The sequence below is a fragment of the Engystomops pustulosus genome, chromosome 1, assembly GCF_040894005.1.
Source record: "Engystomops pustulosus chromosome 1, aEngPut4.maternal, whole genome shotgun sequence".
Taxonomy (NCBI): Eukaryota; Metazoa; Chordata; class Amphibia; order Anura; family Leptodactylidae; genus Engystomops; species Engystomops pustulosus.
The window spans coordinates 71,864,824-71,891,140 of NC_092411.1; the positions used below are offsets into that span (position 1 = coordinate 71,864,824).

A 26,317-nucleotide genomic window follows, 5' to 3' on the forward strand; every position below is an offset into this window, starting at 1 on the left:
ACACAACCATTTAGACAAATATAGGATATCCCATTGTGATTTGATTTTGTGAGATACTATTGTTTTGAAAAATTGATCATCTCATGACGCATAGAACTGGACATTCAAGAGGACACTTGAGAAAGGATGCCTATTCTGGGCAACAGTTCAAAAAAATCCGGCCCTGGAGTTGGTGAGGATACAAAGGAGAGCCACAAAAATAACAAGGGGCATGGAAATTATCAGCTAAGATGAAAGATTGTAATTTTATTTAGTTTCGAGATTAGTTGACTAAGGGGAGACATGATTCATTTGTAAGAATATATAAATGGCCCATACAAAATATATGTAGAATAGATGTTCCAGATTACATCAAAAGACAATGGGGACACCATCTCCGACTGGATAAAAAAAGGTTTAGTCTCCAGAGAGGATAAGGCTCCTTTACTGTAAGAATTGTGAATCTATGGAATAGCCGAGCTCCGGAGCAAAGCTAGTGATGCTGTAAGAGCTTTGTAGATTAATTTACAATCTTTCCCCAATATTCCTATTTTCATGGCTACTAAGAACCCATTTTGGTGGCTATTGCTGTTATCTGCTGACATCACATCAACCCCTTCCAGCAGTACATTGGACCCCCATAAACAAGGGTTACATACAGATGTCACAGACCAAACTCATTGTAAATATTCAGGTATTTGAGCTGAAATAGAAAAGAGCCACACATATGATTGGTTTCTAAAGTTTAAATATACCTAACTGAGCTGACAACTATTATGATATATTCTTTTTAAATACTACTAATCTCAACATTATTGCCCCTCCTACATCATTATTGGAAATATTAGCTATATTATATAACTGGAGCGTCTTATAGTATTGAAATCCTATCTAGTTCAATGAATACCAATTTGTCAATTTTTTGTATCTAATCTAACACCTAATACATTATCTGTTCAATTCTTCTAGCCATACTTTGAAGTTGGGGAGATTTTGGTTCTGTTCTTATTTTTTGAATGTTTTTGAGTGAAGTATTTTCCAATATGCACATCTGCTTTGTTTCTGTGACATTTGTAAAGGTTAAATATACCTAACCTGAGCTGGCCCCCAATTTGTTAGCCACATGGCAGGTGTGTGCTGGACTCCATAGCAGGAATACCAATGAAAGTTCTAGTAATGTCTCTTGAGACCTTACCTAAAACTGGTGGGCAACAAAAATTAGCAATCATGGCACAAATTCCTACCTTCCTAAGTCTAGAAGTGTTTCTCTGCAGTGATAACATCAGGTGTGCTGACTCAACAATTGAGCGTCTATAGAGGTTTTTACACAATGCTGCCAACTATCTAAGCGAGGCTTGCTTTTTTCTTCATACGTTCTGCTTTTGAACTGCATTAGAAATAATCTTTCAGCAAAGGATACAGATAACAGTGAAGTAAGCAATGTGGAAAACTCTCCAGACATTTATCAATGATATTATCTCATAGGAGCTACAAGCACAGAAGCCATCCATAACAAGAGTTGCTTCCTGAACTTGTATACAATGCCATTAAGAGGCCATAATCCATAGCTACCTACACCGCACAGGGCAGAGGGAGCAACTCATTTCAAGCAATTAATCAAAGGGCCGTCATGCAGAGGTCTAAATGGAGGCCGTGCTAATGGAATCATTAGTGTACCGCTACTGTAAATTCATCAGGGGAGCAGATATGTATAATCTGATGGTCAGTACAATGTCTGCCGTCTGGATAGCTGTTAAAGCTTTTTACACTCATTCTCTGGCAATCCGTCTTTGTCTCTTTGAACGTTTAGGCCCTGGAGGCAGCGGCTTTGTGTAATGTTAGTAAATATCTGTGCAATCTGCCAAGGCCTTTCTTGGATAAGAAACTATTTCAACTACTAGAGCCACCACTTAGACCCTCACCAGAGCTCAGTATTTTATATATTTTTTATTTTGTGCAGAGGACTCAAATTACTTTTTTTTTTTTTTTCCAAACTGTTATATTGATAACCTATTCATGCAATAGAATCATTTGTATTATGTCATCAGTATCTGATCAGTGGGGTATGACTCCCCCCCCCCATGCTTTATTGATCAACTGATAAGACCGATTTTTCAGTACAAAATTGTGGGCTGGTGTGCCCTAAGAGAGAGAGTTTAATGGTTATGTGAAGACGTGCAACGTGACCTATGCAACATGCACATAATGGAGATTTATCAGAAGTGTCTGAGGTAAAACTATTGTAGTTGTCCATGGAAACCAATCAGAGCTTAAATTTTATAAACGGCTGTGGGAAAATGAAAGCTGGAACAGTTATGCTCTGAGACATTTCTGATAAATCTATCCTTTGAAGGCATAATATCTGGCATGTATAAATTAATCCTTAATTTCTACAAATTCAATTGCATATCAATGTGTAAGAAGTGTAATTCTCATGCTATTATATCTTTATTTTCTTTATACACAGGACACTGAACTTTTAAACACTGCTATTCTGACAGGAAGGACAATGTCCATCCCTGTGAAGGTGGTGGCTGTTCAAGAGGATGGTTCTGTTATAGATGTGTCTGACTTCACTGAGTGCAAGTCGGCAGATGAAGATGTCATAAAGGTGAGATGTGCTTATAATGTCTAATTAACATCTTGTCTTAGTCTAATTTCTATTTGTCACATTAAACAATATGTCAATGTATAGTAATTATTGCTTACAGTAGAGAATATATATATATATATATATATATATATATATATATATATATATATATATATATATCCCAAATATAGAGAGTGAAGAGGTAGCACTCCGAGGTGTGTTGAAAGGGGTGAACCTTTATTCCATTAACCGCAACCTTTCTCAAGCAGGTGTAGATTTACACCGAAATATTGCGGTTAATGGAATAAAGGTTCACCCCTTTAAACACAACTCGGAGTGCTGCCTCTTCAATCTCTCTCTCTCTCTTATTTATGTGTATGTTTTTTCCCTAACTGTGTGGTTTATTAGACTGGGATTTTAGATTGTGGTGCAAGGACATAATAAATTGGTGCACAAATGAAAAGTGTTTGAAATTAATCCGCAATCATGAAGATGAAATTGAACTTGTGGTAGACTTGCTGTTTGTGGGTCAACACAAATTTCTCCAAAATGTGTTGGGATTAGAAAATGTGTTGGGATTCCAAAACTGCGCCCAAATTGAGGGACATAAAAAACAGCGATAGTGTGGAAAAAGAAGCTAATTTGTGTCGCAAGTATGGCACACTTGGTGCAGCAAGTGTTGGAAATCAAATAATAAAAGATTCCCAGCATGTGCAGACTGCCTTATATATTTTGCACTGTACACCAGCAGATTCACGCTATACTTTTATGGTTTTCATAAATTTGGCAATAACATATATTTCTTACTGCCTACATTTTATTCTTGTGCAAAGAAGGAACAATACAGTTCTGCTATCCCTGCTTTTAGGGTTGTCCTAAGTCAATATATGAAATAATGTCAGTCAAATGTCTGAATATTATAAAAAAAGCAACAAATAAAGACCTTTACATAAAATGAAAACATAAATAAACCTAAAAAATAAAATAAAACAAAGTTAAAACTAAACGGAAAAGAGAGAAGGGGTAATAATGACTGTGTCTGGTTCTGGCTAGCTGATACTGAAGTGGCTGGGGTCACAGTGATGTACAACAAGTGTCATGGCTTGCATCAGTTATTGGTTATCACCTCCAGCTTGCATGTCACTTGGTCACTTTTTACTTTGAGAAAATAATAGTACTGACCACTGTTCATCTAGAGCACACCATAAACATGGGGGGGGGGGTTAAGGAAAAAGGCTTACCTCACTTAGGCTCCCTTTTACTGCAGCAGCTCCTTCAGTGCCTGAGGGACATCTACCTACCGCTAGGCTGAAAGTGTTGACAGTCACATGACCACAGTGGCCAATCTGCGGCCATGCTCTTCACAGTAGGTAAAACCTGACACAGTGACGTGACCACTTTTCCTTCTGTGGGCTTTGCAGTCGCTTTAAACACAATGCCAGAACAGTGGATGGCTGCACAAAGTAACAGGGAGGCAGGTAATAGTGCGTAGATTTTTTTTTTATCTTATCCCAAATTTCTAGTAGACAGGGCTTCTAATGTTAATGTACAACATACTAGAGATGTCTCCTTAAATTTTACAATTTATCCCCAAAAAAACTAAGAAACCTACATGTATAAATATATACATAAACCTGTACAAAGTTGTAGCTGTCATAATGCAAAGAAGAAGAAAATCTCTTCAATAAAATAACATTGTTTTGGGCGAGCTAACGTAGTTTGTTGTTGACCCAACTGAAGATTGGGAGCAGCAGCATAACTATAGTTGTCAGTGGGGTTCAGTACCTCCATGTTGCTCAGCATCTTAGAAATATAATATTTAGATGTGCATTGACATAGAAATGCAAAATGCTTCCTGAACCTAAATCTGCAATGTGTATTCTCATGCTTAAGTGTAAATCTGGAGGCAGTCCATCCCATGGCGTTTATTGATTCCTCTTGCAATCCTCCAACATCCACTCATCATCTTTTTCTTCTCTAAAGGCTGCAATATTCTGCTCTTTTCGGTTGATTTATTCTGGAAAGAAAGCCTGTAAATCAGATTGGTCTAAAAAGCACATAAAGGTTCTGCTCATCTTTACTTGCTATGTATTGTGGCTGGATGTTAGATAAGAGTCTCTATATATTTCTAAGATAATCTGTCTCTATACATCTATATACAGTAAATATATGGCTGGCTAGTATGAACGTATTTTATTGCATTTGAGTTACAATACCTCTACTGATTTCCTTTAACTTTGTGGTAAGTCTAATTTAACAATATCACATGTAAAATGTGTTGTTTTGTAATATTCTTTTAAAAAATAAAGTATTAGCTTATAATAACTTTCATCATAAATCCTGGAAATTGTAGATTCATTTTAGATCATTTATAGCTCTTTTACAAAAATTGATTTCTCTTCGTAAGGGTTGTAGGAATGGAAACAGTTTCAGTTTACAGCTTTGAACTGTAGAAATATATCAAGTATTGTGATATGGTCATCCTTTTTAGGTAGGGGACACACATTTTTTGTTGTTTTTTTTGGGGTGGAGGGGGGGTCAGATTTTGCTTTAGTTTTGAAACAAAACCAGGCATTTGTCCAAAAGGACCTTTCAGAAGAAATATTGTGGTCAGAATTTGACTTAATTATTTGAAAAAAAGTTGCTGCTACAAGTAAAAATAGATCTTTTTTTCATATTCTGTGTTTAGAAATCAAATTTAACTGTGTCTTTTAAATACTAATGTAAAAGGCTTTGGTGTAAAATTGCAACTCTAAACTACCATAGAGGTTGATATTATGATCTTGCAATCCTAACATGCAAGTTTCCCTGGGGCTATGGCAACCCCAACTCCGGGTTCCATCATCATGACGGACTCTGGTTCTGCCTGGCTGACACTGAAGTGGCTGGGGTTATAGTGATATAGAACAAGTGTCATCTCCGCCATCATTGAAATGGAGCTTGCACGTTACTGGGTCACTTCTTATTTTGAGAAAATAATAATACTTAGACCACTGTTCATCTACAGCTGACCATAAACTTTGTATAATATCTGCCAAACCCACTTTTGTCCGTGGGACCATCAAGCCATTCAGTATTTATGTATGTACTGTATACCGCCAGATGCAGTAACAAAGATTTGCTTTTGAAGTTTAGCATACCCAATAATTTTTTTTCTGAAGGAGAGATATACGACTGTTGTAGGAGTCTGACATCAGCTTATTCTACTCTCCCTATTCGAATGTACGCATGCCTGGCAAACTGGGGGAGGGGAAATACATATGATTATCTTTTCAGCCAAAAATAATTGGTGCATATGGTGTTTTAAATGTTGCAAAACGCAGTTCTGAATTTTACACCAAAACACTGGTATATAGTGATTATAAATCCTCTACATTGGCATTTTCCTTTTGATATCTACAAGGGGTCAGGGATGGCATTAGGGGGCGTAAAACTAGGCATTTTCCCAAGGCACCCTGTACTAATGGGGCCCCCAGCATGTGGACTTTTGTGGGTAGAGGATGTATTTCTCCTTTAATACCCCTTGGTTGAATGCCCAGGTGAAGATGCTTATCATCTATCTCCTATCTTTCTCTCTATCATCTGACTAGTTATCTATCTAGATATCTGTCTATCTAACCATTTATATATACTTGAGTATATATACCCGAATATAAGATGACCCGAGTATAAGCCAAGACACCTAATTTTACCAGCAAAAACCTATTAACTCGAGTATAAGCCTAGGATAGGAAATGCATTGGACATAGCCTCCCCCGTATATAGCCAGCAAACCCCCACTAGTATTTAGCCAGCCTCCAGTGGTATATAGGCAGCCAGCCCACAGTAGTATATAGCCAGCCAGGCTCCAGTAGTATATAGCTAGCACCCTGTACTACATAACCAGCCCCCTGTAGTATATAGCCAGCCAGTACCTTGCAGTATATTGAAAGCCCCCTGTAATATATAGCCAGCCAGCCCCCTTTAGTATATAGCCAGTCCACTTTAGTATATAGCCAGCCAGTTCCATGTAGTATAAAGCCAGCCCCCTGGAGAATATAGCCTGCCAGCCCTCAGTATGCCCAGCACAGAAAAAAAAAACTGAGTACTCACCATACCGACGGCTTGGGCAGCTCCTCTTCTTTCTTCATGTGCACCAGTACTGGCTCCAAGTGCAGCGACATACTGACTTATACTGGCTTATACTGGAGTGTATCCGGTATTTAGCTATCTATATATCTTTTATCTAGATATCTATCTCCTATCTATTATCTATCCATCTATCAATTGATCTTCTATCTCTCTTCTGCTTTATCTATTTATTTCTGATATCTTCTATCATCTATATATAACCGATTTTATAATTCTGCATCTATAAATCTATATCACCTTTTATATTTATCTTCTATCGGCAATCTACCTATCATCTGTCTATCTTCAATAAAATCCTCCTACAGTCCCATAATACAGATACTTACCATACTACCGTATGTAACTACAAAGTGTTATAATTGTGCAGGGCTAAAGGAGTCTCTTACTGACTGTGACTGTTCACGAAATAGTTTTATTTTGGGGCCCCACTTTTAGCTTTGCAGAGGGTCCCTGTGAACGTCCACATAGAAAAACTTTAGCATCTGTCTAAAGAATGAAATAAATGCAACTACCAGAAGTTGCATTTTATACACAGCAATTACAAGATGAATTCAGATAGAGTTGTTTTTATATAAGGGGACATAATGGGCTTAATTTGTACATTGATAGGGCCTTTCTTTTAGACGAGATGCAACCATTGTGTAAAATAGCCGCAGGCTTTTATATTCTACATCCTTACAAATTCTTGGTGGTTTTTTTAGAGTTCCGCTACACTGAACCTGTTTGAGTGATCTTCTTTTATATATTGTTAGACTAATACTCTGTCCTCCCGCACGCCGTCCTGGATAATCCTCTTCAAACCCGAAAGAATATATCAACAATTGAGGGCAATTAAAGGAGATTTTCAGCACGCATTAAAATATTTCTGCCCAGAAACCTGTGAACAAATTGGTTTTTTACTTCATTTTGGTGTTCTCCTTCCTTGTGACTGAGTTGTATAAAGAATATTTTGAAACACTTCTTCCTCAGATTGTAGATGTCATCTTTCAAAAGACACAGGTGGCAGATTGTTCTATGATCAAAAACATAAAATCCAAGCTTTCGAAATGACAAGTGCCCTGGTGTGCGGTAATTTGTTTACTCTTCGGCAAGGATCATCTTTTTTTTTTGCTTATAATCTCATTAGTTTATATACTTATTGGACTACGAATGTATTTAGGATTCATAAACCAGAGAAAGAATATCGAAAGTCAGTATTAGGAATGTTCTTTTAGGTTTGATTATTGTTTTATTTCTTATGTTTAGTATTCCTTGCTCCAGGGCATATGCAGAAATAAAAGCTACAGTATGTGAACAGACTCTATGCTATTCCCCAAATATCCTTATATTTTGAGCCTCAGGGACTCTGTGTACCACCAATTGGACAATTTCTTGTGATGCAAATTTAAACCATTATAGAAACATGATAGCAATAGCCTGACATACTCTTGGCTCTCATGCGTAAGATTTGAGAGAACAATAGTTTTGAAGTTGAAGGGACTGTCAGGTACTGTGACTGGTTTGGCTAAGTTCCCTTTAAAGGTCATCTACCACTAGGATGAAGGATTATAAACCAAGCACACTGACATACTGGTGTGTGTTCCCTCTGGCAGAATCTGCTCTTCTTTTAGCTTCTTATGCCCTTGTTTTTAGGAAAAAGAGGCTTTAAAAATTATGCAGGGACTCCAGGCTCCATTAACACCTATGAAACCCAGAGCCCCTCAGACTAGTTTGCATTATTTTATAAGCCTTTTTTTTGTTAAAAAAAACCCCAAAAAACAGGGCATACGAAGCTAAAAGAAGATCATATCAAAGCTGCACACATGTGTCATCCTGGTGGTAGATGTCGATTAAGGTAGACTTCTGCATTTCATAAACCAGAACTAACATAACAGTCTTAGTTTCTTGCTTGATGTAAAAAGGACAGTATGACCATTTCATCTATTAGATATTCAGGTAAGGTGTAAACTTAAATCAGGAAATGTGAAAAATCTGGTTCTTTGTTAGACCTATTTAGCTTTTGAATTGATGTGTACTTTTTCATTGACTTAGTCTAGAGCAGAATTTAATTATGTCATATTCTGTGCATTTAAGTTGCACTTTGACTTTCCTAAGTAGTATTTTAAGAAAAAGGCATCAATCTAAAACTCATCAAGATACACCCAAAGGACTCCCACTACTTTATCAGATTTATGTACACGTGTGCGGCACATGCGAACACTGGAATATATGACCGCCTCTCTACATGAAAAGACGGACCAATTCTGTATGATCTGGGCCTCTTGAGATGCAATAGAAGACGGCCTTCCTTGGTGAAATAAACCTCATTACTACGGAGATACATAGGAGATTCATGGGTAGTTTCTTTTCTTCCATCTCATGTATACACTGTTCTTCCTCCTGTTTATGTTTATTTTTCTTGAATTCCTAAAGGCTGATACTTAGATGTGAAGTTTCAATAGAAGAATAACAGAAACTGGACCTCTGGATGTTCCCTGTTCATTCTTATCCTTGATAACGACAAAAAGCATGCCATTCTAGTGATTTATTATTGACAATTTGCTAAGGCTATTTATTAACTTCTTTCCATAGTGCCTGAATAGGCTAGGAGCATTTTCGTATGACAGGTTTAATATTTAATTAAATAAATAAATAAACATGTTATCCATAGCCTCCTTCCTTCTAAACCCAACTTTTAAAATGGGTTTTGGTGGGTGTTTCCAGAGCCCCTCTGTTTGTTGGCTTCATAGGAAGAGGGGGAAGTGATATGGGAATGGGACGGGGGGGGAGGATTAAGACAGTATAATAGCCTGTCAAACTACAGAACACAGGTTCTCTAGTAATGCCCCCTAAAGCCCTTCAGACCTATAAGCATAATTTACAAAAATTTATTTTAGAAGGAAAGACTCCAAATATAACAAATATAGGAAGAGTTTCACAGTCACAGTGTCTGGATCTATGAGTAAATGCCCCTGGTTTATCATGAAGGGTTTTGATGAAAAAGTAGCATTTGCCAGATAATCATGGCCCTGTTATTTAGAAGGGGTCAGCTGTTTAACCACCTCTCACAGTGATGTCTATTCGTAAGAGAAGGCTATCAGTGTTAGTGTCCCTTTAACTAAATAAGATGATCTGTGTTTAATAAATGGACATAAATTTAGTGTTATAGAGTCTTATGATATCTGAAAAATGTTACATTTGGAAAATTCCAAAATGAGCTGATCAGGGTCAGACTTCCCATGCTGTTCTTTTATCTGCAGGCTGCATAGCTCTGAATATTACAGGCAATCCTCTCATTCAATCCCACCAGTGCAGATATCAAGTTGAGTAATGTGACACCAGGGACGTTTCTTTTCTGTAAATATAACTTAGACATTTTGAAAAATGAAATCATTGTTATAGATAATATAAAATAAGATATTCTTCCAAACACAGAAGACTTTACTGTATATCTCTATATCCTGGAAACTAGGAAACTTTATGAGACATTTCACAAAAATTTATGTTGTGTGCTTGGCTTAGTAAACAGAAAGTAAATGCGTTTCTCCTAAATAGATGCCACCATTTGTGGTCCTGATCACTTCCTTTCCTCTTTTATGAGCTAAATCGCACAGAAAGAAAAGAAACAACTCCCTTTTTAAAGGTTTAATTGATAAAAAAGGGAATATCAGTTTGGACCATTGCAATGATAATTCCTCCAGATCCACAGCACTTATAGAGAAAACAGCAAAAAAAATAAAACACGCTTAAGCTTAACAGTCCCTATAATTATGGTTGCTACAAGCCACCATATACAATCAAATGATCTGCAGACACTACCAGTAATCACAAATTGTCCTATGTTAGCATATTCATCAATTCACAACATTAAAACAAAATGGAACTGTGGCAAAAATAGTCAAATATTTTAAATAGTGTTAAAGGAAATCTACTATTTGTTTTCATGCATTGTGGACCAAACATATGTTGAGAATGCTGTAGTGACACTAATGCAGAAACATATCTTGTTTAATCCTTGAGCTGAGTGATTTTGCTGAAAAAACAATTATAAAATTATGATAATGAGGTTCTGTTCAGCACTTCTACTCTTACCCTAATTATGTACTGCTCAAGAGAATGATGTAATCACTGTGTTGTTCCTGACAGGCAGAAATAATCAATCGCTGCACCATCCCACAGCTGCTGTGTATGAGTCATCCAGCTCAGGTTGATTAGTCCTGCCTTGACAGTGCTGGAAGCTCCATGTAATGTGCTTATGAATGGCAGTGTAGAGCTGGTGACGGGTTCTGTCCCTTATTGCATTCCCCGTTGCAGTTTTACCTTCAGCCGTCATGCCTGGCCATGCTCCAGCTACTCTAGGGCGCAGGCGTGCCTCTCTCTCTCCTTCTTAAAGATGCAGGGTGCTTCCCAGCTAGGCTGTCCCAGCCTATCAGCATGCACCTTTAGCCATATACCCCAGCATGCCCTGTTCTCCGCACATGACCAAAGGTTTCTAGTTTGCTAGTACTGCTGTATGTTGTTTTTTCTGTCTGCTACCCGTGTGAGACCCCAGCCTGTTCCTGACTCTGATTTGATATTCCCTCCCTGGTATACGACCCTCGCTTGTTTCTCAAACCTGTACTGCCTGCCATGACCCTCTACCTCCCCCTAGATTCTGATTAAATGCTGCCTGCCTTGCCTATGGACTCATACTGACTACCCGCCTTGCCTGACCCCTTGGTACCAAGTACTGGTGTCTCTGTGCCTGCTGGGGCAGCTGCTTTCTATACTGGGACCTCTACAAGAAGTAGCTTTCTTGCGATCTCTCTGCACTGAAGTCCAGGTTCTTTTTTAGGGGTAAAATAGTGAATATCGGAGAGGTCCAGGGATAACACCCTCGGTGAGTGGCCCAGTGTCAAACCAGTTAGATACCACAGTGGGTTCACAACCTGCTGTTTGTCACAGGCAGCCAGCATGCAACCCAGCTTTCCCAAGTTCTTGAAATTAAGGATTGTCTTAAATGGTAGAGTTCCCTTAAATATATAGCCTTAAACGTTACCATAATATGAAATGAGTGTGCCAGAACCCAAATGTAAATGTACACACTGCAATGATACAAGTGTAAACGTATATATTAAGAATGTGTTAAACAGTGTATGCACACGAAATATCACTATGGGGCTCATTTACTAAGGCTTGCACAGGTATTTAAGAAATGTGCACGCTGGGATTGTGGAGCACCGGCCCTTTTTGTGGCGCAACTTCCAAACTGTGTCGCAAGCCCTAGCCCTAACATGCACCACTAAAAAGAAGGTGACATACACATGATATTGGGCGCACAATCTTAGTGAATCGCTACACGCTGCATTTTAGTAGGACAAAGCACTTTCTGTGAACTCCTGTGACCCTGTAAGTAAATGTGCCCTTATATGTTTAAATACATCACATTGGGGCACAAAACGATATTATCAACCACAATGGTGATGTATGATTTTGTATCTAGAGAGTCCTTACTGTTTTAATTGTACTTTATCTATGTGGATATACAGATATATTCCATCCACAGAAGATAAATTATCAACAATGTGAATTTCTTAAGTGTCTGTCAAATGAACACACCTGATTTTTACATGACCTGCTTTAACACTTATTTCTTTTGCAAAGTCTAAAGAAAGAAGCCCAGTTGCATGGGTTAGTGAACAGCCTTGTAATTTTGTTAGTTCAGTCTTTTCCATGCTGTGGCTTTTAAAGTGCACCTGTCACTGTGAATTACCTTCTACGACTCCTGTTCTCCTCATGTTGCTTGCCATAGTGTTGTACTGTTTTAAGGAGCAGGACAGTCTCTTACCCTGCAATTTCAGATAACGGGCAGTCATAGGAACACTCATTTGCTCATATTAGAAAATAATAGGTGTGTAGAGTATAATAAAGAAATTGGTCAGAGAAACTATCCTCAGTTTTGTGTAAGATATCTCTTACAGTAAATTAAGCATGTTTGAAACAGAATATAAAAAGGAATTCCTAGTCATAGAGGCTTTACTTTACATTCCAAAATACTACTCCAAAAGGGAGCTATGTTAACACAAGACAGCCATACATAGAGAAGCGAGACAACTTTTGAGTGGGAGCTCCATCATAAAAATGGAGCTTGTGGGATAAATTTTGGATAACTGATCTGTATAGCAGCTTTTTTGCTGTTTCTAAGCGATTTATGTATTTAGAGGATTTAGCACTGGTTTGAAGGGCCATTTACCATTGGTGATCTGTTAAATCTTGTAGTACAGCTTCCAGGTCATCTGTGAATAGTCGAATTTGGTGGTCCCTCCCCCTCCACTAATTTTTGGGGCAATGCAAATCACTTGAGCAAGAGGTTCCATCATCAGGGTGAAGATCAGCTGAGAAAGGGAACCACCCTATCTGGTTCCACCTGAGTTATAAATATTCATAGACAGGGTAAAGTATAAAATGAGGGTTGCATGAAGAAAGGTGCCATTTAATCCAAAGGCTTCTAGTGTCAAAGGTAGCCCCACTGGATCCGATTGATTGCCTTCTCTGTACCCAGAGCATGAACAGCATTAGAAGGGCTTCTTCTAGTGATATAACAAGTCTGACAAGTCTCAAAGCTATTCATTTTGCATACAAATTTAGATGGGAATTTAAGAGGGATATTGGGCGAAAGTTTGAGATTTGGAAATTTCCCTGCCACTAGTGTTTGGCATTCAAGTACGATAGTGGTGCATTGTAGGGAGTTCTATGTGAAGGCAGTTTAATCATAAGTGAACTGGAGCCATTGATAGTGGGATGCCTAGAGAAGAAAGTCAGGGTAAAAAAAACAAGAAAAACACTTAACCATAGTGGAAAGAATGCCCATGAGGGATCCAAGTCCATATTATCTGGATGTGATTTCCCTGTAATGGTCAATACAGAAACAAAACCTGCTAGAATAGAATACTAATAAAGCAACTTATAGTCATCATAGCGCCCTGTGGTGTATAAGTCAGTCGGAGTTGAGAAGAGATACTTGAACCCATTCTTCGGGAACTAGAGGTGGTTTTTGGTCTTCTTCATCTGTCACCTTCAGACAGATTTATAGCAATGTTCAAAACACATCCCTTTTCTCTGCCATTTGATAGCATATAACCCTTGCGATACATAAAACATTAGGATACTGCTTTGAGGGTATTCCCATTAAGACAAAATTTGTAAATCATGTTTGCCAAATAACACATTCTCTGTTTGGATGTCATTATCAATAATGCAGCATTTAACAAATATACTTCTAGCCTGTCTCAGTGCTGCTATTGTTTGTTTTGGTTGGCATTGGAAATGACTATAAACCCAGTCCTAACTATGGTCGGGCAGCTCTTCCTATCAGTTCAGAATCTGCTCACATGAACACGTATCTCCTGTACTACATGAGCAGAGGGAGGAGGCAGAGAACAGCAGAGACAGAGGCACTTCTTGTCCCGCATGAAGTGAAGAGTAGACTTGCTTTACAAAACAAACAAGATAATCAAGGAAAAACAGCAGTCACCTTGAGTGTTGACTCAGTCCAAGTTTTATTGAGACATATTCACATATAAATGAGGGAGGATGTGCAGGGTATCCCAGAAGAAACTAGGTCGGTTTCGGTCTTGTTGTATTTCTTCCAGCTGAAGAAGCAGAAGAAGCGCAGCAAGCATGAAATGGCCTTCATTGCCTGTGGGACCCTCTTCACATCCTCCCTCTCTCATCTGTGTGTGCAACACTAAAGGTGACTTCCATTCCTCTCCTTTGATTTAAATTAACTCTTGGAATGGTGTAGACAGCGACATACTGTAGATCCCAGATGTAATTAACATGCAGTATATGATTAGGGAGGTAGTGCCATTCCATACATGAACCGTTCATATAAACAAAAAAAAGTGCCTTGATCCGAGGGGGGCATAGCAGTGCTTAGTGTGTATTTAGTTGATTAGGTGACATAGGAGAGCTGAGTTTGTTATAAGCGATCTTATATCATTCTTATGTCTCTGATCTGTCTCATCTCTCTTTTTCTATGCATCAGATATTAGAAGAATGTTCAGAAGCTATATTAATGTGTATCTAAACCTTGTACATTGATAATTTAAGCACATTGTCAGCATACAGCTTCTCATGCAGGAGCATAGCACAGTGGTATCAGGAACTATCTGCTAATCTAGTTACTGCCCACAGAGTTGAATCTTACAGTGAGCAGCTAATGCAGTGTTTGAAGCAACAGTAAAACTGCAAATGTAAATAGTTTAAGGTCTTTTTCTCATGGGCAAACCCCTTCAAGCTAACCATGGACTGGGTTGTGAGAAAAGCATACTAAAAAGCCAATGGTGAGAAAAGTGTACATGTCATGTACAAGTATTATTTTGGAAAAAGGCAGAAAAAATACTTATCTGCATAAAACTGCATAAAACTACTTAGAGAAGCACTTCTTAAAGAAGCATGTTTTACTGTTTTAATATATCTGATAATCAAGATGGTATCTGATAAGAGAAGAGATGAGGCAATTGAGTTTTAGGGGTGTAGCGACGAAAATAAAATTTGTAGGGGTGCTTCTTCGTATCAAATTTAGATATTTTTAAATGAGTTTAGATGATTTGTTTTTTGTGTACAGATCGGCCAATATTAATCAAAGACTATAACAGCCAGTTTGCCAAAATTGTGTAGTTTGTGAACACACAGGTGCAGCATAAATTCATTTACCCTACAATGATGTAGGGTTTAGAAACTATAGCATGCCTATTATTGTTGAGAACTTTAATGTTTTTCTGTGTAAAGATAAAACTGTGGTCCTCCTAGAAACTGCATACCCCTACTCCAAGCACAGTGGAGTTTCTGGCAGTTTTTTGCCACTGCCATAAGGGCAGTGGAAAATACTGTGGTAGATGAGAGGGGAGAATAACTTTAAAAATTTGGATTATAAAAGCCAGTTTCATACGAAATTAAATTTGAGACTTGCATATTTAAAGGAAATCTACCATCAAAATCAAGCATGATAAACCAGGAACACTTACTCATAGATCTATGGTCTCCTTCCATCTAAAATCAACTTTTAAAATTGTGGTAATGTGCCAGAAAGGCTCTGGTGGTGTTACCAGAGTCCCCCCCTGCCCCCTCAGCACTTCCATATCACTCTGCCTAATATAAACTCACTGTAGCAGAGGAAGTTGCAGCACACAGTGGGATGGTAGAAGTGCTTTCCTTTTGTATTGTAACAGTCTGTGAATCTGAAGTACTGAGTAAAGAACCAGGAGCCCTTCTGGCTCATTAGCTTAATTTTTAGCCTGGCATACATGTAGCATAATATGATATCCATTTACATAAATGTACCATTTAGGTAATACAATGATGGTTTGCATCTGGCGAAACAAGCCAGAATTACTAAATGGAGCTTAGATGGTTATCAATTATCAATTAGTCTGATATAAGGAACGCTGTGCTGCAAAGCATTACACACTAGGATTTTGGCATAATCTCAGAACACCTATAAGTCAAGTGTGTTGTTCCTGCATAGCATGTTTCCCCTCATTAGAAAATTCAACCTATGGAAGGAAGCAGTTCCCTCCCGAAACATACTAGCCATTAAATTAAAATCTAGATCTCATTCAAAACCTCATTCCAATGCCCAGATATTTTGTAGAAGAGATCAAAGAACCTCTGTTTTGTTTTTATAAGTGTAGAGCTCAACCGTAGTGACTCTTCAGTAGGTTCTGATTCATGGAGGACGGTTCTGTATATGAGACTTTATCTTACGAGTAATGAAAACATTTATTTTATGGAAACAATAAGGTTTTCACCAATTCGAAAATATCTCCCTCCCTGAATATTCCGTGTATGACCTAAAAGTCTACAAAATATCAGGAAAAATTCACAAGTTATGCATAAACAAATAAGTTGTAGAGCATGAACTTTAAGAACATTGCAATAACAAAGCCTTGAATCTAGATTCTTAAGCAATTTTGTTGAAACTTTGTTTGGTCATTCCCAAAAGATTGCGGTTGAGTGTTTGTGCTGGATCTCATTTTCATACTGATGCAGCCATACATTGGTGCAGAGCTCTTTATTTAGTTACCAGCATTATAGTTTTACAAACTTTGAGTATGGCTTTCCCTGGGGTTGTAAAAGTAGCGCAGTCTACAGGGACCACTTATTTCTCGGGACATGTTGATTGCTGTCCAACTTTATATTTCTATGACATAAGCAGTAGATATTTTAGAAACATGTTGGTCCCCAGATACACAATGATATTTCAGAACCTGAAAGTAAAGATTATGATTTGCTCAAATTTCTGTTGTGTAGATTTTCTTCTGAAAGAGACATTGCACCAGTCTAAACATGGTTTAGAGACAAATTGAAATGTAGATTTAATACTAATGTTTATTAAATCCCACGTGGTTCAGCACATGTGATCAATCAAGGTAAAATGGTCCAAATCTATCTATAATTGGAAAAAGCGTAAACGTGACACAAAGGCAAATGCCAAGTAAGCTTAAACACAATGCAAACTCAGAAAAATACATACAAAGAAGTGATCTTTTTAAAACTTAACTTTTACTGAGAAGTCTCATAAAATATACAAACATTAAGTGGTACAAATTAGCTGCTGCTATGTAGAATTCTTAGTGCATGAACCCCATCTAGAAAAGAATAGACAAATGCAAAACGTGAGCTGGGTGGCCTAAATGGATAAGGTTTCACATGAAAAAATATATTAGACACCAGGCTCACCTTGAATGCTCAGCAGCATAAGTCATCAATGCACACTATCCAACTTCCTTGAGCGTGTCAATTTGTTCATTGGTTTTGTCTCAAGATAGAAGCGTCGGAGTGCTCGTCCAAAAAGTAGACACAACGTGTCTTAAAAGGTGTGAAGAGGATAGGTGAGTATAAACAGGGTAAGATGGGACTTACGGATGTCAAGAATGGGGTCAAGATGACAATGTCACTCTCCCTGGTACACCCTGAGTCCAGCTTCTCTGATACCCTGAGAACCTAACCTCGGAGTCGTGGTCCTATTTGGCCACAACCCCGACAGGAACCTGTCCCTGGCTGGATGGCCCTATTAAACAAGCCTATACCACCGGAGTGGTTCCCGTAAAAAGATTGAAAAGAGTCTGGTATACAGTTATGGATAGTATATAGTCCTATGGAAATTCAATACACAACGTAGGGATCAGAGCGACCGAATCCCGACAGGAAAATTGCGGTGCGCCAAAAGGGGTCCCACTGGTCCTGCAAGGCTGTGCACGGGGACGCTGTAACTGGGCCCCCACAGCCCCCACCTGACCACCAGTCCGTACCAACAATTTAGACTAAGGGACAGATTACCCCTGTGTTTCCCTTACCCACAGTAAAGGGACACAAACGTAATGGTAACCGTAATGCAAAAGCTGCATAAGCGTAAACATGACGCAAATGCCGCATTAGTATAAACGTGACACAAACGCTGCATAAGTGTAAACATGATGCAAACGCTGCAAAAGCCTAAACGTGACATAAACCCGCATAATCGTAAACGTGACGCAAAGGCCGTGAAGGCATAGACGGGACGCAAACAGCGCATAAGCATAAACGTAACATAAACATTGCGTTAGTGTGACGCAAATGTTGTGTAAGTGTAATACAAGGCCATGTAAGAGGAAATGCAACACAAACGCCATGTAAGCATAAACGCAACACAAACGCCATGTAAGCGTGAATGCAATGCAAACGCCACATAATAGTCAATGTGGTGCAAACGCAACAAAAGCAAACGCCACATAAGTGGAAAATTTATTTAAATGGCATATAAACACTATGCAAATGCAACATAAAAACGATTTACACCATGTAAATGTCATGTTTGCATAAATGTAATATAGATACTTTTAAATTACATTTTATGTTTGCATTTACATTGCGTTTGTGGTAACATCGCATTTGATTTCACAACTCATTTGCGATGTGAACGGGCTGTCCACGCAATGTTAATGCAATTTCGAAACATCATGGCTATGTAAACGCCATGTCAACAGAATATTTGCGAAATGTGTGTGAACATAACCTTTAGATGAACATAGAAAAAAACCACAGCTCAATATTCATAGTAGCTTCTCTGACATTGCCTGCCACTGATTGGACAGTATGAGAGAAGATTAGCATAACACACACCTCCAGCCCCAGGTCCTCCTCTCTGACCAAACGCAGATTACATGGTCAGAAACTGGGAATGATGTCTCCGCAAAAGCGGGAACTAGAAAGAAAATTCTGTGTAACTGCCCCTACATGAAGTTATGCTAATCTACACCTGTGATGTGGTGAAAGGTCCACTTTAAGATCTATACTGTCTATGGGGAACTAACAAGCAGTGACATTTATTAAGGTCATATAGAAACTTCCTACTTAAGGGGCATCTACAATCAGTTTACTGATGGTAGACTAGTCCTACTAAGAAGTTCCTTAGTAACTATGCTCCTCAGTACTTCTCTTATTAGAATCTATAAGCCACAATTGCAACAATATAGAGTTATAACATTTATGTTAATCGGTCTGGGGCACTCCGATGATGTCACCGGGTCACCAGAGCAACTCAGAGTGACTCGTCTTATATTTATTTATGTCGTTATTCATCCCATCTGGTCCTGCCTGTCACCTGCTCTATACACTGTGGGCGGGTGAAACTGGGCAGCATATCATATAGGGCCACCACTAGGAATTTTGGGGCCCCTGACTGACTGATTTTTGTGCCCCCCCCCCACATTTAGTTTCACGTCTTATTCTATTATGCCACATTGCATATAAGTACTTCATAAATTCACCTATATATTGTTCCCTGGAATTAATTATAGCAAGTACAGGACTCCCAATGTATTATACACACTGCATCCTCCAAACTGACACATACAGCACCTAATTAATTAACTAATTCAGATGTGCTCATGTAACATAGCGTAAAATGCATTAACGCATATACACTGTATATACTGTACGTACCACCTATACACTGCCCCCCCAGTAGAGAAGTAGCCCAGCACGCTGTGCCCCCCTTCACAGTAGATAGGTAGCACAGCACACTCAGCCTCCCCTTCCCAGTAGATAGATAGACTATCATACTCTGCCCCCCAGTAGATAGGTAGCTCAGCACACGTTGCCCCCACCCCCAGTATATAGGTAGACAGCACACTCTGACCCCAGGAGATAGGTATCCCAGCACACTCTGCCGCCCTCCAGTAGATGGGTAGCCCAGCACACTCTGCCTGCCCATAGGTAGCTCAGCATATTTTAGCGAGTACAGGACTCCCAATGTATTATACATACTGCATCCCCCAAACTGACACAAACAACACCGTCTTTTTAATGAATTCAGATGTGCTCATGTAACACAGCGTAAAACGCTGCATATACAGTATACACTGTATGTACCCCCCATACACTTTCCCCCTAGTACAGTGATGGTGAACCTTTTGGAGACAGTGTGCCCAAGCTACAACCAAAACCCACTTATATGTTGACAATTTAAGCAGTAACTTATTGATCCCTAATGTATCAAGTTTTAATTGTATTGGCATCCGGAGGACACCAATACAATAGAAAGATGATGGAGAAATTTGGATTGTAGCTTTCTTCCAGCAGGAGCTCCAATGACAATCCATCTCTATCCACAACTTCTTGTTCCTCCTGTAGTCCTGGCAGCTAAGGATGTCGCTTTAAAATAGCACTGAGCTTGGCATGTCCTGGGCTGTGCTGGATCACAGGAGAAAGCCTTGAGTCCTATCTGGCAATTTATGAGTTGGGGTAAAGGCCTGGGTGCCCACAGAAAGGGTTTTGAGTGCCACCTCTGGCACCTGTGCCATAGGTTCGCCACCACTGCCCTAGTAGATAAGTAGCCCAGCACACTGCCCCCCTTCACAGTAGATAGGTAACCTAGCACACTCTACACCCCAGTAGATAGGTAGTTCAGCACACTTTGCCCCCCCCAGTATATAGGTAGCCCAGCACACTGTGTCCCCCATTAGATAGGTAGCCCAGCACACTCTGCCCCCCCCCCTTCCCAGTAGATAGGTAGCCCAGAACACTAAGCCCCCCCTTCCCAGTAGATAGATAGGCCAGCACACTCTGCCCCCCTCCCCAGTAGATATGTATCCCAGCACACTCTGCCACCCCCCAGTAGATAGGTAGCCCACACACTCTACCTGCCCATAGGTAGCCCAGCACATTTAAGCGAGTACAGGACTCCCAATGTATTATACATACTAAATCCCCCAAACTGACACATACAGCACCGCCTTATTCAGATGTGCTCATGTAACAGAGCGTAAACTGCATTAACGCTGCATATAAAGTATACACTGTATGTAACCCCATACACTGCCCCCCAGTAGATAAGTAGCCCAGCACACTCTGCCCCCCTTCACAGTAGATAGGTAGCCCAGCACACTCTGCCCCACTTCTCAGTAGATATGTAGCCTAGCACACTCTGCCCCCCAGGAGATAGGTAGTTCAGCACACTTTGTTCCCCAGTATATAGGTAGCCCAGCACACTCTGCCCCCAGTAGATAGGTAGCCCAGCACACTCTGCCCCCCCTTCCCAGTAGATAGGTAGCCCTGCATACTCTTCCTCCCCTTCCCAGTAGATATGTAGCCTAGCACACTCTGCCACACAGTAGATAGGTAGCCCGGTATACTCTGATCCCCCAGTAGATAGGTATCCCTGCACACTCTGCCGCCCCCCAGTATATAGGTAGCCTGTACTCCTCTGCCCACCCATATATAGCCATCACATTTCCCCCCCCAAAGGTAGCCCTGCCCTCCATAGATAGGTAGCCCAGCGCACTCTACCCCCAGTAGATAGGTAGTACAGCATACTTTGCCCCCCAGTAGTTAGGTAATCCAGCACACTCTGCCCCCAGTAGATAGGTAGCCCAGCACACTCCCCCCCACAAGTAGGTAGGCAAACAAGCACACTTTGTGGCCCCCAGTAGATAGGTAGACGATGCATGACATCACATGAGATCACAGAGTGTGCACCTGCTGCCAGCTGTGGAATCCTTGGGAGAAGAGGAGCTGCATGGGAGAGCCAGAAGGTGAGTAATGATTTTTTTTTTTATCCTCCGCCCCAATCTTAAATGCCCTCAGCACTAATTGAGCACTGATTGAGCCACCTAGTCCTGAGGAGCATAGTTCCTCAGGAACTTCCTAGTAGGACATGTCTACCATCAGTACAACTAATGGTAGATGCCCTTAACCACAGGCCATTCTTAATGTTATAGGGGCTCTCCTTTTTCTCTCAGCTACTAATCACTCCTCCCTAGTCTTATCTCCATAGATTTCTTTGAAAGACTTTCTTTCCTTTCTCTTTGTGTTTGGTGGTCTATTGTGTTTTATTTTGTATGTTTTTACATAAGAAATATATTTGTTATTTTTGGCCTCTTTTCATCTAAAATCTGTGATCTGGCTTTACAGGCTGTTACACTGTGCAAGAACACCTCTCATCCTTCACTTGCTCCCTCAGCCATTCCCCCTGCTTCTGGCTGCTGTAATCTCATGCAGCAGTGAGTTTTAGCACACAGTGGGAGGGGGAAGTGTTCCTTTACAGTGTAACAGCCTGTGAAGTAACACCACCATAATTAATTGTAAGTTGATTTTAGTATTAAGTAAGCTATAGATAACAAATATAAGAAATTTGCAGACAAAATTCCTGGATCTATGAGTATGTGTCCCTGTTTTATCATGCTTGATGGTAGATTTCCTTTAACAGCAGATACAATGGTATGCCCAATGTACAGATAATGGAAAACAAAATCTACAATCCCTTTAACCACATTAACCAGGGCGTTTACATAGCAAATGTAATTTCTTTGGAAAATCATTTGCTATGGCATAGCCATAACTAACCCGTTTGCTGCGGACTTTATTTTCATGTACAAAACATCACATGTGCTTTTTAAATACGCTATCTGCTTGTGGCTCACTAATACATGAAACTATCATCCAAGTGTAAAAGATGGAAAGAGCATATTTATGTTCCATAGATTTGTCATAGTTGCTTGCCTTTACATTATTATGTATGTACTTAGACTATTGCATCTAATACATTATCCTTTGAACTCTTATCCAAGCTTTTTCTTGCTTCTGTATGATGATGTGAAGAGAAACCTGTATTTATCGAGATGACGTACAAACTTCACTAGCTGTGTGTAGGGGAGCGGGTGCTGAGATTAGGCTATGAGATCACATATCAGAATATATTGCTTGTCTATTCCAAAATCTGTCTACAATCCCCTTACTCATATTTCAGTCTGTAGACTAAATATTTTGACACATATTTAGGTATAGAAGTTGGAAAATGCACGTTGGATGCTTGTTTAGTTTGACTGTGGACATGAAAGAGGCAAACTGCAGTAAAAATGTAATACATGTGCCCATTCGGGTTTCAGCGCCAACGTGTGCCTGTAAAGTTGCATGCGAAGATTCTGTACGTACTGCCTTATTTTACTCCTGGTTTATTAATTTCCACTATGCTTGTCTGTCTTCTGTTGACTTGTGGGCTGCAGATGCTCAAGGTAACTGTGATGGGCAGATGACTCCTCCACTCTCATTCCTCCTGTGCTCCTCTATTATGTCTGGATGTCTGGGGACTGGTTCTTTCTGGAAGGGTCTCTGATATCTCATAAGAGCATTATCTGCCCACTTCCTAGTGCTTGTGATTAGTATTCTTTAGAGCTTGCTAGCATTTTCTGGGCCTCTGTAATTTTTGAGCTTCTGACCCTTTCTTGTCTTCTGACCATCTGTTTGTCTCTTGATTCTGTACTGCATTGTCCTCTTAGTTTTCACTGGTATTTGTATGATCATTCTTCTGTATTTGTTTTTCCTGTTTTGTTTCTGTGTTTAAACCTTTGTGCAAGAAGGGAATGTTGACAAGTTCTCATCTGTGGTCTAGGGTAGAAAAGGCAACTAGGTAGGGAAAGCTTGGTGGGTCTAACTTAAGGGATCACTGTCTGTTTTTGTCCTTTCCTTTTCTACAATAATGTAAATATATTAGAACAGAGAAGCTTTTTCTTAGTGTGGGGTATATAAGTCCCTTATATAGGGACTTGTGATAAGCCACGGCTATTCTAAAATTATATAATTGTTTAGATTTGCACACACAATGAACAGATTTACACAAGGCTTCTTGTTGAGTGCTCATTTGTATGCCTTACACAGTGTATGAACAATTGTTAGAAAAGAAACAGATGGAGAAAGTAGAGATGGAAATAAACACAGATGACTGTTCATATGAATGATCTTTATAACAGATGAAAAGTGCGATATGGCTATTTTGAAGAAAATGATCAAGAAAAGAAAAGAACAAAGCATAAGATAAACAATAAAATTATAAATGTAACACACTAGAGCTTTGCTATTTTCACTGGGTGTATCAATTTCAATTTGCACAAATTCACATGACGGTTATGATTTCATCATGACTTTAGTGCTTATGGCCCATATGGAAATGAATGAACTTCTAAAAATTTTCAGTGTGTGCTCACAATTACAGTAAATGGGGATCTCCTCTTCTGCAGCAGTATAAGGTCTGACCGTGGTTCAGAGGATTTCATCCCAGTACCTAATAGTAGTCAGGGTACCTGACCCACTGCCAAACCAATGTTCATCATGTCTATCATGTTATTTCTAGATTATTATGTCTGTCACATGTGCTCAGTGTCAACTTTCACCCATCCAAGAAGTGCGGTGGGAGTCAATAGCAGACTTTCCAATTTTGTAATTCTTTATTGTTCTCCATTGTTCATTGGCAATTGAGCTATGCAGTGAATGCTGGACTGAGAACAGATTCCATTACACAATGTCTGGCCCTTATGCCACCCTAACCCTTATGTCTACCAGTTTGGCCCACCTCAGAAGAGTGACTAGGGGTTTCAGAAGGTCTTAAACTTAGGTAAATACAAACTCATATAAATGCATTTCATTGTGTGATTAGTTGTTTACCATGAATCAAGTCTAAGGCTAAGCCTGAGCCAATAGGATAGATGTACCAATCTATCTATGCCAGAATACAAAAAAATTGTGCCTGAAATTCCATCTACCACATTCAGTTTCACAATAAAAAAAAAGGGCAAAGCCCTAAATAAAATAGCCTGTGCATCATAAAATTCAATGGGGGACATTTACTAAGAACAGTGCAGTCTGTACTATGTGCAGTTTTCCTGTGCATAGTGTAGAGTGTGTCAGATTCAGGATTTCTGGCACCCATTCTTCATGAATCTGGCACCCTCTTCACTGCCCCGACAGAGTGCACCAGTTCTTGTTGGTGCACCCTTAACATAGAAGGTGCGACACATTTCTGACATTTCTGTCAGACTTTTCACGTTAAATCTGTTGCATAGTCTAACGGAGCACCAGAACACCTCAAGAACGCCTAACTACATCTGCGCCACAAAACGGTAGCGTGTGACACAAATATGGCGCAGGTGCTTCTTAAATACCTGTACAAGCAGTTTGTACCTAAAAGAATGTGCAAAGTCCGACAGAAAACTGTAGTAAATGTGCCCTAATATTCTGCCGCAGCAATATAGACCAACTATAGTAGGTGCAAAGATCATATACTGCAACAGATTACTCATCCAACATCGAAACAAGATGATCTGATTTCCTTGGAAATACATATTTTGACCAAATCACATACAGCAGTCCATTGCAAATGTTCACCATTATAGACATAGGGGCTAATTTACTAAGGGCCCCACGGAACGCACTTTCGTTGGACATCCCGACGATTTCCATTTTGCGCCCCGGGGACAGAGTTTTTTGGCGCACGCGATCAGATTTTGGCCACAGATATTGGGTGGCGGGATGTTGGACGATCCAACGTATTCGGACAAACTGCAGAATTTAACTTCAAAAATTGTGTCGCAAGCAAAGCACTTACATGCATCGGGAGGAAGATGGTGAGCTCCGGCGGACGCTCGGGCGCACAGTGAATCGCGGCAAAGTGCATTCCGGACGGACAATGCAGTTTCGGGAACTCCGAGGGACCGGGTAAGTGTATGTGCCCCATAGACTCTACTTAGTCTTTTTTGTAGTTGGCATTAAAGAGATCTAATCATCAAGAAAAGCAGAAAAACAGGTAGTGATTTTTTCCGTAGAATATAAATACATGTCCTATCAAACAGCAAATTTTATTCATAATAACATATTTAATGTACAACTCCAGGGTATTATACATTATCATCAATATTCAGTAGACATACATATCATATAACAAGCATTATTAATATACAAAATACTAACAAGCACTAATCGCTGGGGAGCCAATCTCCAAATACCTGTAAGAACACAGTGAAGCTGCAGTTTTCATTTAGCCAATTTGAGCTTTGTGAATTTAGAAGGTTTCTTTTTGTTGTAATCACAATTGTACATACTCCTCATTGTTACCCTCTACTTCCTCCAATATGCCCCATCTTAAATTGCACACTCTGGGGCTCATTTACTAAGGGTCGCGGTGCACACATTTGTCGGACTGTGCATTTTTTTCGGGGCTAAAACGCCTTGCACAGATATCTAATAAATGTGTTTAAACTTTTTTAACATGTTTAAAATGCATGACACTAAGGCGCACGATCTTAGTGAATAGCAGCATGCTGCATTATAGACGGATAATGC

At 39.5% G+C, this 26,317-nt stretch overlaps 1 protein-coding gene across 1 annotated transcript in view; it reads left to right on the top strand.

The window, feature by feature from the left end:
* Nucleotides 1-26,317, top strand: part of TMEM132B (transmembrane protein 132B) — a 390,335-nt gene that overhangs the window by 325,076 nt on the left and 38,942 nt on the right. The window contains exon 5 of the mRNA XM_072144365.1: nucleotides 2,447-2,590. Coding sequence (XP_072000466.1) covers nucleotides 2,447-2,590 — 144 coding nt within the window. The remainder of the gene's footprint in view (nucleotides 1-2,446; nucleotides 2,591-26,317) is intronic.